Genomic DNA, 14,524 nt, shown 5'->3' with positions numbered 1-14,524 from the left:
ATTATTATTATTATTATTATTATTATTATTATTATTATTATTATTATTATTATTAGATTTGCATGCATAACTGCACAAGGACATAGAGGAAATAGGGAGAGAGAAGGCTGACAACTGCCACCTAGAGGGGCACAACGCCCGCCTACTCTTTCGGGGAGAAGAGATAGGGGAAGGGAAGATAAGAGACAATGAAAATTTTATAAGACACTCTTCGCTGCTTAAACAAGAGTAAGACATACCATTTGTTAAAAGTTAGCGATTTTAATGCAGCAGACAAACGCTGACGACGTGCTGTAAAAACAATTTGTCAGTAACAACAAAGTACAGATCGTAAATGTATTATATGAACGGCTGCCTAACATCAGATGTGGTGTTAGTGCTCGTCTAACGTCAGTTGTGGTTGCAGTGTTGACTATCCGTTTAAGTAACAATTTGATGAATATTACATATGTACTCCTATGACTAAGCAAGTAATAGTCAAGAGTTGCTTGCCACCACAGCGATACGCCGACTAACACTACTTATGCACATCATCACACCGTAAAGTGCACTTAGTTTTGGTAATGCTGATAATACTGTCCTTTGTCCTCTAATGCGAGTGCCGACGTAACGTCATACCATAAGCTACCCTGAAGGCACCAGTGTAGGAGGAGGAGGAATGAACTTTATTTACACATATGGTGCGGTCCTCAGGGTGGCTCCATGCGTGCAGCGACCCTTTCGGCCCAGGCAGCAATAACTATAGCTGCGTTTCCTTAATGGGGGTTTTAATAAGCTCCTCCCACGTTGACCGTGAGCGAGCTGGCAGGAGCGTTCTAGTCGATGTTATCGTGGGTTATAGTGGTTTGGTGATCGAGCCCATCGAGCTCGTAAACGGGACAAGCGCCGACTATTGATGGCAACGAGCACCACAGGTCTGCGCTGTCTAGAAGGGTCGAGAGAGGGCACCACCTTTCCGCTGTCGCTTTGTGACAGTGGAAAAGTGGTGCCCTCCCTGGCGGTGGGGAGTTTTGACGCATCAACGCTCGCTGTCAAACTCGCGTTGCGAAGCGGCACTTCTTAATTTATTATTAAGGCGAAAGCCTTATATGGCTCTCGTGTCGAAACTAAGTGGCATGAACACGAGTGGTACCAAAAGTTAGTAATTTAAAGAGTGTCTCGTGCAAGCGTGAGCTTTTCCCTGTGACCTCCACAGCGTTAACGCAAGGGACTGCCATTGTCTCTGTATCGGGTCAAGCGGTACTTATTTTTTTTCTTCTGTGAAGTTGCAAATGGCAACATTCCGTGGCAATGCAGTCAAAGCTACGGGGGCGTAGCTACGACATAGTATCAGTACACTCAGGTAGTCCGACAGGATAACATCACTTTCGGTTTCGGTTTCAATGGTGGAAGTTCTGGGCTTCTTCTAAAGGCACGCACCGCGGCCGCGACAAAATTTTCAGATTACTTGTAATCACTAGATGAAATGTATATATTGCCTGTGTTTCGATCGCACAAACTCTGGGTGGCGACGTTCGCCGACACTGCGACTTACAGAGGACTTAACGCGCCTGGCACTTGCGATCGCTTTGAACTTCCCGCTCCTGTCTGTATCACCAATCGAACGCGGCAATGTGGCGCCATCGCGCCGTTATTCTAGGAAGTACGCATGCTTCTGACATTTGAAAGTGAGTTGATTTAACATAAACGAGGCATAAAGTCAGAAGGGCGTATTCATCCACCCACTGTCACTGTATGAATACTTCAACGCTTATATTACTACTTTAGGTCCAACACTAGCCGCTTAACTACAACAATTAAATAACGAGACTCTTCCCCCCCCCCCCCCAAACTGAATGGTAAACTCATTTATACTCGATGAACCAGAAGTTGCTGATATCGTTTCAACGACTTCAAATACACCTAACAATAAATCTGCAGGGTCCGATTGTATTTGTGTAAGGTTGTTTCATAAGGAAAACATTGATATCCTGGGACCAGTCTTATATCGCTTGTTGGGTCACTCTATTACACTAGCGAAAGTATCCAATTTCCCTGAAAACTGCGAAATTCATTCCAATCCGTAAAGGTAATTCATTTGACCTCTCAAATTCTAGGTCAATCTCCACCCTAAGCTTAATCAATAATGTTTTCAAGAAAACTCTATCGATTCAGATGAAAACATTCCTAAGTAGGTGCAATGTCCTTTGCCATCAGCAACATGGTTTAAGACCTACTGAACTGCCGTGATTACTTTATCACAGAAGATAAACATGGCTTTACAACTAACAGGCTAGCAGGCGTTGTATTTTTATATAAAAAGAAAGCATTTTACAACGTGGATCATCCCATATTGTCAAACTGGAATGCCGTGAGATTCGAGGTAAAGTATCTTCCCATTAAGTTATATGAAAGATCAATGTCAGGTCGTGACAATCAATAACATTAGTTCTTAACAAAATGGTTTTACTGAAGTTCCGCAAGGCTCCGTATTAGGTTCCCTTCTGTTTTCTTTATATATAAATAACCTACAACAAACAACTCATTATGCGGAAATACTGATGTACGTCGATGACGCATGCATAATAGTAAGAGCAGATGATATTATAGAACTTAGTAACAAGGTAAATATAGAGCCAAAGAGAATTTTGGAGTGGTTCTTGGGTAACAAATAAACTATTAACATAAGGACAACCGAAAAACTTGGAGGACGCTTGAGCTTCGCCTTCAAGATTAGAACGCGATAGCGTAATCGGGCCCCGTTCGCATCGCCTTCTCGTTTGCGAGCCTGGCTTCGCGTTTCGGTAGACACCTCAACCGTGCAGCAAGAAAAGGAACGACTGTGCGCTTAAACTGACCATTTCAAACTATCCTACAAGGCCTACTACACCCAGTCAAAAAAAGTTCCTCAAACCAATTGGAAATTTCCAATTGGAACCAATTGGAAAATTTCAACTGGATCCAATTGGAACCAATTGGAAATTTCCAATTGGATCCAATTGTGTTTTGGGACACCCATTGGAAAAATCCAATGGGTCTAATTGGTTGCCCCCATCGTTCCGAATGGGCCTGACCAACCTAACCAATTGGTAACAGTTAAAATACAAATGGTTTAACCAATTAGACCAATTGGTGAACCCAGTTCACCCTTTTGGAAAAACCCTCTGCTCCAATTGGACTACCCAGTTGTGTTCAATGGGTCTAGCCTACTTAATCAATTGGTAGCACAAACAAAATCCAAATGGTCTGACCAATTAGACCAGTTGGTGAACCCAGTTCACCCATTTGGAAAAACCCTCTGCTACGATTGGAATACCCAGTTGTGTTTAATGGGTCTAGCCCACTTAGCCAATTGGTAGCACAAACAAAATCCAAATTGTTTCACCAATTAGGTTAAGTGGTCATGCCCATTTATTTCATTAGAAATAACCTGTGGAGTGTACTAAAGCTATCCAAAGCAGTATGAACACGGAAGTAAGTTTAAATAAAATGTATTTTAACATGCTACAGAGTTCTTCGTAGCGGCATCCTCCAGTGACCTTCTCATGCCATTTCAGTCCTGTAAAAGAGATAATGCATCATGGAAATTGAAAATCTCACAGTAGAGCATCCACTATAAGCAGTATTTATGGCAGTCACTGCCAGCAGAGATAAGCATGCCATCTACAAGCAATGCATTCATTTAGAAGCATGCATTATCAGGTCACCTACATTGAGATGCAGCTCAATAATATAATCTGCAAGGCAATTATGCGTGAGGTTCATAATCTCTGTCATCAACAAAAACATCACAACAGTACATTCAGAGACGGCAGCAAAATTGAGATTTCCGGTATCTATAGTGTGTTTCATTTCTGCTGTCGTCGCATTGCCTACTATGCACTGATGAGCCTAGGTTGCACTTCAATAATAGCTTGGCCATAAAACCAACATGAAAGCCTGGTAAACACTACAAACATGTACAAAATATTGATAAAATGAATCAACGCACTTTTTGGCCAGTTTTTCTATGTCAGCCAACTTCTCTACTACAAAATGGTTAAGCCGCTTGAGGCTGTTTTGTAGTATTTCAGCTGGTAGGCCAAGCCGCAGCAGCCTCTCCTTGTAGCATTCTGTCACCATAAAAAAAAAATGGAGTCAAAATTAGAGCAAGTCCTCCAACCAGTCACACTAATATTATGCAGAGCCATTGGAGGACAAACACGAGTCTAGTAAGGTAGTCATCCTGAGCTGATCAGAATACTTTTATTTATGAAAAAAAAGAGCTTTAGCAATAATTGCCTTAAAATTTTATGGAATAGAATTGTGCCTAACTTAACATTGCGTTCACTTACCACGCATCACTGACACCTTCCACGGTGTTAGGGGCTCCTTTATGGGGCGATCTGAGAACCTAGGGGAGCGCTTGCATGTAAATATAGAAATTGGTAAATTAGATAGACAGAAAATGCCACAGAAGCCAGTTGTATCCCAACTGAAAGGGTCCTGGAGCAATCTTGGTAGCCATGTTAATACATTTGCTTTGGAGGGGAACCAAGTTTACATTCTCTGCATAATTTATAAATGCATTTTGAAGAGTTCGAGACTATTGATAATATTGATCAGTGACACCCAAACATACACTTTTTCCTGCCTACCTTACATGAGAGGTTTTGTGATGTCGTTACGACGAGCAATCTCATTATCCTTGCACATGACATACGGCAATTCACAATAGCACTTTGGTCCCTAACTATTAGGTTGTCATTTGGAAAACTAAAACATGAGCGAAAAGGACAGGTGAACTATTGGGCCCATGTGCTCATATGTTAGTGCTGAGTCTGTGTCAGCTCTACTTAAGTGCAAAAGGAACAGCTGGCTTGCATTATGGATGCACAGACACAGCCTGTTGATTTTGCCGACGTGATGGGGTTTTAGGAAAGGCATAAGACAATGAGAGAGTGACAGCTGCCCCTCCAGCATGAAAATCTAAGAATTACACACAGCATCCTAAAATGAGACAAATTTGGTCCCTGTAAATACTGTGGCTTTTATGCACAGCATATGCATGCAGGGAGTATCCACACACTAGAATGCCAAAACATAGCACCCAATACTAAATCAAGAGAGACACTGCAACAGTAATGGCAAAAACACCACATAATAAACAAGGCGTTTGCAAGATATTTTGGAGTGCACACAAACTGACTGGAAGTAGACATTTGCATCATCGAATGGTGTGCAATCAAGAGGGTGCAGCTTTAGCACACGTGGAACATAAGGAGAAAGGCCATTCAATGAAAAGATAGACGCTAATTGTTACTTGTATATGCATATTCTCATTTTTTTTTCACAAGAAAGCCTTGAATGAGAGAGATCTTCGACCCCATGCCTAATGCATTCTCGAGTTCCACAAAGATTTTCAGGAACTTTTCTAAGGTAGCCTACCTTGTAGCGAACACCCCTTCAAGTCTGCTGGGTCCCAGATCGCCACTAGAAGCTCTTTGACAAACAGACTGTCCTTCGGCTGCAGCTGTATGCGCTGCCATGCGCCAGTTGGGATCTTTAATCCCTGGCCTATATCCACCTGCATAGCCACAAAATACACACACATAGCCTGCACACACTGTACAAAAATATTTCTGCTGTGACAAAAATTATTTCACGACAGATAATTATCAGCAGTCTAAAAAAATTATGTAGTCACAACTGTACAATAAAGCTTAGCGAGCTTACGCTTTGGCAAGTAAAGCTACATGCACCATATTCTTCAAAATCTTACCATGTCATCAGGATCACGGGATTCAGGCGTGCTTTGTTGGGTTATAGCTGCGGGGCTACAGAAGGCACGTGCAGCAGCTGCTCCATTCTTCTCTTCGGGTCCCTGCGCCGGTGGTGGTGTTGATGGTGGCACCACTACAGTAGGCTGTACCATGGAGTGGGCGACTGTGCCGTTTGCACTTTCAACTGGAACATCAGAATTACAGACATAAGCAGGCACTTTTTCTCAACTACAGCACTGTAATTATGAAAACGAAAATAATGCTTACTGAACTGTTCCATTTGCATTATTACTTTTTCCTGCAGCTTTTCGTTGAGTTTTCTTAATTTTTTAATTTCTTCTTCCTTTCTGTCAACCACATCCTTCATACGCTCAAGCTCCTGTGCGGCCGAGCAATTCCCATCACAATTGTGGCGAGTTTTTGCCGCATCCATTTGACGCTTTTTTTTGTCCAAAAGCTTGAGCAAGTTGTCGTTTGGCTCTTTTCGTTTTTTGCCCTTCCTTTTGTTCTCTTCTTGTTCTTTCTCTTGTGGCTTAAGTGAAAGATGGAAAAGAAAACAGTATCTTAAAAGCAGATAAAGAAGCAAATTTGCACCTTGGAATAGCGTGTCATACATACCTCCTCATCACAGTTCCATTCCTGTTCCTCTCCAGGCATCATACGCCTAAATTTCAATCTTCCCTTTTTTACCTTTTTTTGCACTTCTGCTTCAGATGCTGAAATTGGTCCATACAAGGCAATGAATACTTTTAAGTTCCCTTTAATTCAAGCAACAGTACTACACCAACAGCACGTTGTTATGAAATTGGTATAATATTTAAATTCTCTAAAGAACCATCATCGGTCATTTTGAAATGCGCGCAGAGGCAGAGAATAGAGTTAACCTTTTTAGGAAAACATTCATAATTGATGCAGCGCTAAAGCCAACGACGAGAGGAACACAAAGTGCACTGGACGAGCGCGCGTCCTGTGCACTTTGTGTTCCTCTTGTCTTTGTCTTTAGCGCTGTATCAATTATGAAAGCATTCCAACTAAACCAACTATCATTTTTACTGCAGTATTAGGAAAACATGACTAGTCAACATTCATTCCGCACGAGTTTTAGCACGCCCGGCTGACATTAATATTGCACTGTAGCCACGTAACGTGCACCTAGACGGAAAGAGGTCGAACGTATGAACGTGTGCACGCTCGAGCTTATTTATTTATTGCTTTATATATATATTTAGGCTTTTATTATATATTTAGGCTTTATTTATTGCGCAGCGTCTGCCAGTGACCGACCATCCGACTGCCGGCCCACCAGCCGGCAAGCACGCTGACCGACTATGCATTAAAGCACTTGCGTAACAGCTAGTCGCACCACGTGCTCCAAGTGCCGTCAGATACAAGCATCCCAGGCAACGCCGATCATAGAAGTTCATTTGCATAAGCCTACCACAGCACACAAACTTTTATGAACGCAATGGAAGTAACGAAGCTTACCTCCTAAGTGAAGAATCTCGGCTGGGAAATAGTCTGAACTGCCGTCTTTGAACACCCAGTTCACCCAGTGCGTCGCCGCCTTGATGCGTTTTTCATCAATGTCCTGATGGTCCCATTTGTCAAAGTCTCGAATATCTGTGGTGTCGACGAGGGCGCATCGATTATCCTCAAGATACCTCACGTAAGCGTGGGAGAACATTCCGAAATGGCGATCGAATAACTGCAGCTGCACATGCCAGCACAGCTAGCGCCTTCCACTTGAACAAAAGCAGACCAGACCAGACAAAATTTTTCCTTCCTCCATGCTAGTATGGTGCTAGGGTGGCTAGAATGGCCACCCTATCCATGCACAAAACAATGTTGGCGATGGCGATCTGACTGATCTGACCGATCAGGCATACCTTTGGCACGGCCGCTACATAAAAAAACAGGTTTTTTTTTATGTAGCGGCCGTGCCTTTGGTATCGGGTCGCCTGCGCTCATTGTGCGGCGTAGCCTGAACAATATTTAAAAAAATATTAAAAAAAATTTAAAACTAAAAATCTAACACAACGTCGTTACGGTATCGATAATGATCGACATGGCACCATTGCACCAATATCAATGCAATAACAGATTATGTTCACAAATAATTAAAATTGATATGTTAAAATACAATCTGCGTTACTTTACACATATATTTACCACTGGTAATACAAAAGGTGACAATATTTTTGCAATCACGTTTAAGCCGCTAAGTTTGACGGAACGAGATAGCATTGCTGGCACCTGTGGTTACTTGTTTAGTCTGTTTGGACCGTTTTGACCGATCGTGTGCGCGTGTGCGTTCGAGGCCTCTTCGTTTTGTTGCGCACTAAGTCTCGAATGAGTGACCATGAATCGTTCTAAGCTGTGGAAAAAACGAGGCCGCTACAAGAAATTCTTGCACCCTGGTGCAAAATTCGAAGTGCCGAAGTCGACAGTCAGCAGACACCGGCTCGCGAATGCAGCGGTAAGTAAAAGCCATCAACCATGCACCCAGTGCGTACGTGCCACATATGTTTTAGAGTAGCGTACGCAAAGCTTTGCGTTAGCGTTTGCCGCCACTGCGCAGGCGTCGTGCGCCATCCTCTTGCAGGCCCCCGTTAAAGTGTCGGAAATAGCGGGCGACCGCATAACGCTAACTTAGCTTACGTACGCTATTCTAAAACTCTCCAACGACGCGTACTGGCTGTCAATCCACACCTTCACACTTTTCATTTTGCATAAATAGGTATCTTCAGTTGCCGAAAATCAGACAGGCACGTCCTGGGGCGACGGGGAAACCACAAGCTCTACTGCGATTCCTCTGCAAACTGATGCATTGCCTCTGAACGAAAATGTACGTATGCGCTCAGCGCGAATTTTTTTCCTTTCATTTAGATGTGTTGGACGTAACCTACCTAACTTTGGGTAATAGTAATTTGTTCGTTCAAGATTAACACTTACCCTCCCCCCCTACTTGTGATGTGCGTACCACCTGCTCAAGATGTTTAAAATATTTTCGTCCCCTGTCAGCGCCTGCAGCTCATGGGTTTGAACCTCACAACTCGAAATCTCTTGCAGATTACACAGCCAGATGAAGATTTGGCTGGTGACTCGAGTGAGGCATCCCATTACAGCCTGGTAAGCAGCATTCACGCACACCTAAAGTGGCAGTAATTAGAACTTTTGAACAAATGGATAAAGTGCACGATAGATTTGTCATAGTGGTAAGAGGCAGTGCTTAATGATCGCAGCCTGCCATGAAGAAGCAAGTGTGTTCGAAGCTGATCTTTGTGGAGATAGGTTTAGCACCAAGGTTACCCTACGAGGCGACCGTGAAGGGACGCGACGTTCTCCACTGCCGCAGCGAACAAAGACGCTACGGCCGGGTTCGTCGACTCCGGCACGGCGCAGAAAAGGCGCTCGAGGCAGGAGGTCAACAAACAACACGGGTTTATTAACCCAAGATGCAGCACAGTACGACAGTCACGGGCTTGCAGGCCGTAAGGGGAACTCCGCAAGACCGATCGAGTACGCTTGCCAGCGGCGCTACGACTATCACACAAAGGGCAGCAGTCGAGCACACGAACGAGAAGCCGCCTGCTGGAGCAGCGCGTCAACCTCTCGTGCTAGCCTAGGAGCATCTCCCGCGGGCAAGCCCGCGCCAGACAGAAGCGAGCTCAAGGGGGAAGGGGGTAGTCACTGGCGGCCAATGAAGACAGGCGTTGCGCAGTGACGTAAACTAGCTTGGTGGCGTGAGCATGTGAGCATGTCGAGGCATGCCCGGACGCGTGCCCGCGCGCCGGGAAGCTGACGCATGGCTCGCGCCAGACAAAGAGGCCTGGCGCTGCCGCCATGGTCTGCGGATTAACGGCGGTTCCCGGCGCTCGAGCCGCGCGGGGCCAACACGCGCGCTAGCTGGGGAACGAGGCGCCACAGGGAAGGGCGCGCTCGATTCCCACATTCCCCCCTCCTAAAGACCGAGGCCAGCCTGCGAAAGAGGCTGTCCGAGGCCAAGTGGCAAGGTCAGCTCAGCCGTAAGGGCGCTGGCCAACGGGGCAAAGTCCAACAGGGGGGGTGTCGTCTTCCCGAAGGTACAAGTCCATAGGTAGGCCATGGCCACGCAAAAGTTCCACCGAAAGTTTCACCACCAGGGAGAGCCCACTGCCGGAAGAAGGTCCGCAGCCCAGGAGGAACGGGGGCAAGACTGCACAAGGGCGGGCAGCCAGCCAGCTTGAAGTTCGCCGGACTGGAGAGGTTGGCAGCCGGGAACGCACGAGGCGTGGCTGCCAGTTGTGTGCGGCAGCCAACCGCCGAAAGTCGCTGGGACGGGGGCCACACAGGAACGGCAGGCCGGAACAGCAGGCAGCCAGGAACGGAAGCCGGAGCGACCACGCTCGGGCCTGGGCCAAAGCTTGAGTGGGCGGACCAGCCGCCGAGGGCGGCTGCCGAGGCTGCCAGGTGAGTAAGGCTGGGTGGAGATGGTGGCTGCAGGCCAGAAGGCAGGAACCAGGCCCCCGCTGGAAAGACCAGGGAACAGCAGGCCACTGGTCAGGAACGGGCTGGTGGCACGGTAGAGCCAGGCGCAGGGCGACGACAGGGCGACGCAGGAGTGGACAGAAATGTCCCCGGCATAGCCGGCTTGCCCAAAAAGGGGTGCCTGCCTGACAGTGCTGCCCAACAAAAGGGGGAGCTTGCCAGGGTATGGCTTGGACAACACGTCAGAGGGTATTTTTGGCCAAGAGGGCCTTCTACCACTTCCAGACGTGTGCCGCCGCAACTTAGCGGTTATTCTCCATCCACTGTCATGGTATGAGTTAAATTTGGGTCGATGGAGATGATCCCGATGGTTCGGATGATCGTGGCGACACGTTGAAGGACTGGACAGGCTCGGTTGTTCAGATCCTGGTAAACTTGAGTTTATTTACACACTTTAGACAAAACAAAGGCCGGGGCGGCCACTGAACAGCTCTCGCGACACCAACTGGGCTGGGCCCGCACCAAGCGTTCAAGCCCTTAAGAGAATAACTCTAAGTCCTTCGTCCCTGGATCAGAGTCGGCGCCAAGCACGACCTCTGTCCCCTCCGCAATCTCTCCGTCGAGCACCAAGCTCTCTCCTCCTCTCTCCTTCCCTATTTCTTCCTTTAAATCCACCCTGTCTCGTCTGAGACCGCCTTACGGGACCAACCCTTTTCGGTACTCCACCAATGAAGCAGAGAACTTTGTTTCTCTCAGAGACGTGTCTCCGCTTCCGCGTTCCCACGCTTTGCTGCCCTCACTATGCGGCAAGCCAACTAAAACGCCATCAATCACATACACAGTCAACGTACACTGAAATGCACCACACCAACGTGCCCAGTTTACATTGCCGTCTCGAGCCTTGTCTGCGACAAGATGCCGCCGCCTGTTGCAATTACTGCAAAACCACGTCGGTGCTCCTTCAGTGAGGACCGTCGCGACGGCGACACATTGTTTACGTTGTCAGTCTCCGTGAGATCGCTTCCGCCGTACGGGTGACTCCGCAGCGAAAGGAGCGGTCGACAAAAGGTCGCGGGGTTCGGCTACAATGGCGCGGGTAGAGGCGAACGACCTAATGGCCCTTCCGAGCGCCCCTTTTCCGTCACGCGCCATCCGCGATTAGTCACCGTTGACCCGTACTGGGGAAATCGTCCCCCGAACATAACTCCTTCCAACCCAAGAATGTTGTATGTACGCTTGTTGTACATTCAACTTCAAAATTCCATGCTGGGGCGGGGGGGGGGGGGTATTCACGTTTAAGGGCGCTGACAACGTTTCGAGATTGTGGTCCAGTTTCATCACAACTTAGGCAAGTAAGCAAATAACATCGCACAAAGACAAACACTAAACACGTTATAAAAGATTCCCCAACATCACTACCGAGCGTCATGCCGGATGCACCCCTTCCCAAATGTTTGTGTTCAGTCCAATGCATGAAGTCACGCATAATCGCACGATGGGGGTTGTTACATCCACACGCACACACACACACCGAAATGCACTCAAGCAGGCACACCCGCGCACTGTTTGGAACGTCACTCGCAGGTTGGACCCTGTACTGTACATTCCTCGAAGCACCATGGCAATTAGTCAACATATAGGCACAATGCTCTCGCTGTCTGGCTAATCTAAAAAAAAAACAAGAAAAAACTGACAAATCGCGACAAGGCATCGGCACACTTATTAAGTGATTGGCACTCGATCGGCCACCTTTCTATTCGCGAATTTCTGGCAGGTAAGGCAAGGTTCACAAGGCTTTTTAATGTCCGCCGCCATTGTTGGCCAAGAGAATGCACTACGAACGCGTTCTTTCGCCTTCCTTCCTGAAATATGCCCACCGGAAGGTACATCATGAGCGAGCACCAGCACTTCATTGCGATGTGTTTCAGGTAAGACAAGTTGGTAACACTGCTTCCCGTTCAAGAGTTCCCGGTGGAACAATAACTCACCTTCTGTGAACATTCCATGTGTACCCTCACGCGCCTGCACCCATGGCAATCGCAGGGAGCTGTCCTCCCGTTGCTCTTTTACGAAGATCTCATTACCCGCCTCATTCGCCGTTACCCGTCCTGTTCGTGACCCCATTAAATCTTGCTGGTGCTCCGGCGTCTCCTGAGCACTCTTTTCATCCTCGTGATGAACTTCCTCAGCGGAATTCCGCTCCGCCCTCACAATATGAATCGCCAGTTCCCGTGAGTTTCTTTGAAGCTGTTCAAGCTTCTTTAGCGTGTCCGGCGTTAAGAGAGCGTCTACTCCTTCCGCGAGTTTCTCAGTAACCGCACACAGTTCCATCAGCTCCGGAGTAATACCTCCCCCTGGAATGTGCAGTGCCAAAGGGACGTACATCAACTCAGCAGGGACAGCCCGCCCGAATGCCTCTCTCAAGCGCACTTTGCCTACTCCCTGTAGTTTTGCCCCTTCCGGAACTAACGCTTTCCTGATCACTGTTATCTCTGATCCTGAATCTAAGCACGCGTTGAGCTTGCGCCCCGCACTTATCAACTCGATCCATGTTAATCTTGACACACCGGCATAGCACCTTTCGGGGATTAAGCTCTCCATCGCCGGTTCACATGCTACCCTCGCGGCGAGTCTCTCCGGAGGGAAACGGTCTTGTCCCTGTTCCGCGGGTGGAGGTGTCGTTTGCAAGCATTGCCACTGATAGTGCCCGTTCTCGCCGCATGCATAGCATCGGACACCCGTTCTCTCATTTCCCTGCAATGACCTCTCTGTCGTGCGGCGATTGAACACTTCACCATTCTTCGAACTACCAGTGGCTGTTTTACCTGACTTTCTATTACTCGTGCTCTCGTCATATTTCTGCGCCAGTTTCGCGAGGTCATGAGGTCTAAGCCATTCCGCCGTCTCGTGCTGTAGCACATATGTGCGCATGTCTTCGCGCATCAGCTGCTTGACCCGGTCTGAAATTAGCAATGCCCGCAGCTCCTGAACATTACTGACCTCTCTACTGCGGAGATAATAATCGAGCAAAATCTCGAGCCTAGTGACGAACTGTCCCCACGTCTCATCTCCTTTCCGGCAGGCATAAAGGCGGCGTTTGTACTCCTCAGGGGTGAGCTTTAGTTCATGCAGGACGAGGTCGCGAACCTCCTGGTATGAAAGTACTCGGTTCTCAGCTCGATTTGCCACCAATGTGCGGCTATTTTCATTCAAAAATGGCACTATGATAGCGCCTTGTACCTCGTCAGGGATCTCGCAGCTTCTCAGCATGTTTTCAGCGCTCCGGAACCACGCCGGCACCAGCTCATCGGAAACCGGCATTGGCGGAAGAACTGCTCGCAACTGATCCGCATACCGCGCCAAACTGCACCTGTCACTCCGCCCCACTTCATTGCTCGTGTGCGATTGAAGCTTCAATTTTTGCAGCTCGATTTGGAGCTTTAGCGCTTCTATTTCCAGCTCCTTTACACGAACTTGTACGGCTGGATCGGCGCTTTCTACAGCAGGCATATCTGCGCTATCAGTATTTACCGATGCCTCATCACGATCTAGCTCGTGGTCCTCACTACTCCCATCTGCCCTCTGACTTCTGGTCACCCTAGTCGCCATGGCGCTCCCGGAGAAAACAGAACAGGGACCCACCTGTGATTTCTGTCGGTAGCTGCGTCGCCACGCTGGCTCCTCGTCGAGGCCTCAGTCAGCAGATCATGGGAGCCGCTTTCCGATGTACTTCGATGTGTTCGCACCGTCCAGTCTCTGCCTTTTTGGTTTGGACGACGGCCGGTCGTGCAATGCCTCTCGCGGTCCTCGTCGCTCCAGCAGTCGCCAGCCGCTCCGGGTGAGGTGCCAATGTCCGGAAGGAGGACGCTGCCGATCTTGATTGCAGCTCAGTTGATTGCCGCACTTGGTGTTGTCTCACGTTCAGCCTTCTCGAACTGCATACTTGCATGCACCGTTTCGAGGTACCATTTTTTTTGCTTCTTCGCCCCGCCTTTCTTTGCTTTGGTTTATGTGTGTATACACAGGACTGCAGGATGTCTCATTGTCCTCCAGGAAGCCGCCACGTCATCCTGTCGACTGCGCCAGTTAAATTTGGGTCGATGGAGATGATCCCGATGGTTCGGATGATCGTGGCGACACGTTGAAGGACTGGACAGGCTCGGTTGTTCAGATCCTGGTAAACTTGAGTTTATTTACACACTTTAGACAAAACAAAGGCCGGGGCGGCCACTGAACAGCTCTCGCGACACCAACTGGGCTGGGCCCGCACCAAGCGTTCAAGCCCTTAAGAGAATAACTCTAAGTCCTTCGTCCCT

At 47.9% G+C, this 14,524-nt stretch overlaps 2 protein-coding genes across 2 annotated transcripts; one reads left to right on the top strand and one right to left on the bottom strand.

Moving 5' to 3' along the window:
- Window positions 1-5,571: 5,571 nt before the first annotated feature.
- LOC119378823 (uncharacterized protein DDB_G0279979) lies at window positions 5,572-7,499 on the bottom strand. Its single transcript, XM_037647845.2, has 4 exons — window positions 7,227-7,499; window positions 6,360-6,457; window positions 6,009-6,273; window positions 5,572-5,925 (listed from the first exon to the last, which is right to left on the bottom strand). Exons 1-4 carry the CDS (start codon window positions 7,423-7,425, stop codon window positions 5,729-5,731), a joined length of 759 nt encoding a protein of 252 aa, XP_037503773.2. The 5' UTR covers window positions 7,426-7,499; the 3' UTR covers window positions 5,572-5,728.
- Window positions 7,500-8,078: 579 nt separating this feature from the next.
- On the top strand, window positions 8,079-12,326 carry LOC119382557 (uncharacterized). The gene is made up of 4 exons (XM_049412778.1): window positions 8,079-8,217; window positions 8,479-8,586; window positions 8,811-8,870; window positions 12,252-12,326. The coding sequence occupies exons 1-4, from the start codon at window positions 8,101-8,103 to the stop codon at window positions 12,324-12,326; spliced, it is 360 nt and encodes a 119-aa protein (XP_049268735.1). The 5' UTR covers window positions 8,079-8,100.
- The last annotated feature ends 2,198 nt before the right edge of the window (window positions 12,327-14,524 follow it).

Source organism: Rhipicephalus sanguineus, chromosome 1 (assembly GCF_013339695.2).
Source record: "Rhipicephalus sanguineus isolate Rsan-2018 chromosome 1, BIME_Rsan_1.4, whole genome shotgun sequence".
Classification (NCBI taxonomy): domain Eukaryota; kingdom Metazoa; phylum Arthropoda; class Arachnida; order Ixodida; family Ixodidae; genus Rhipicephalus; species Rhipicephalus sanguineus.
The sequence above is the reverse complement of the archived record's forward strand: the minus strand, read 5'-3'. Positions and strand labels throughout refer to the sequence as shown.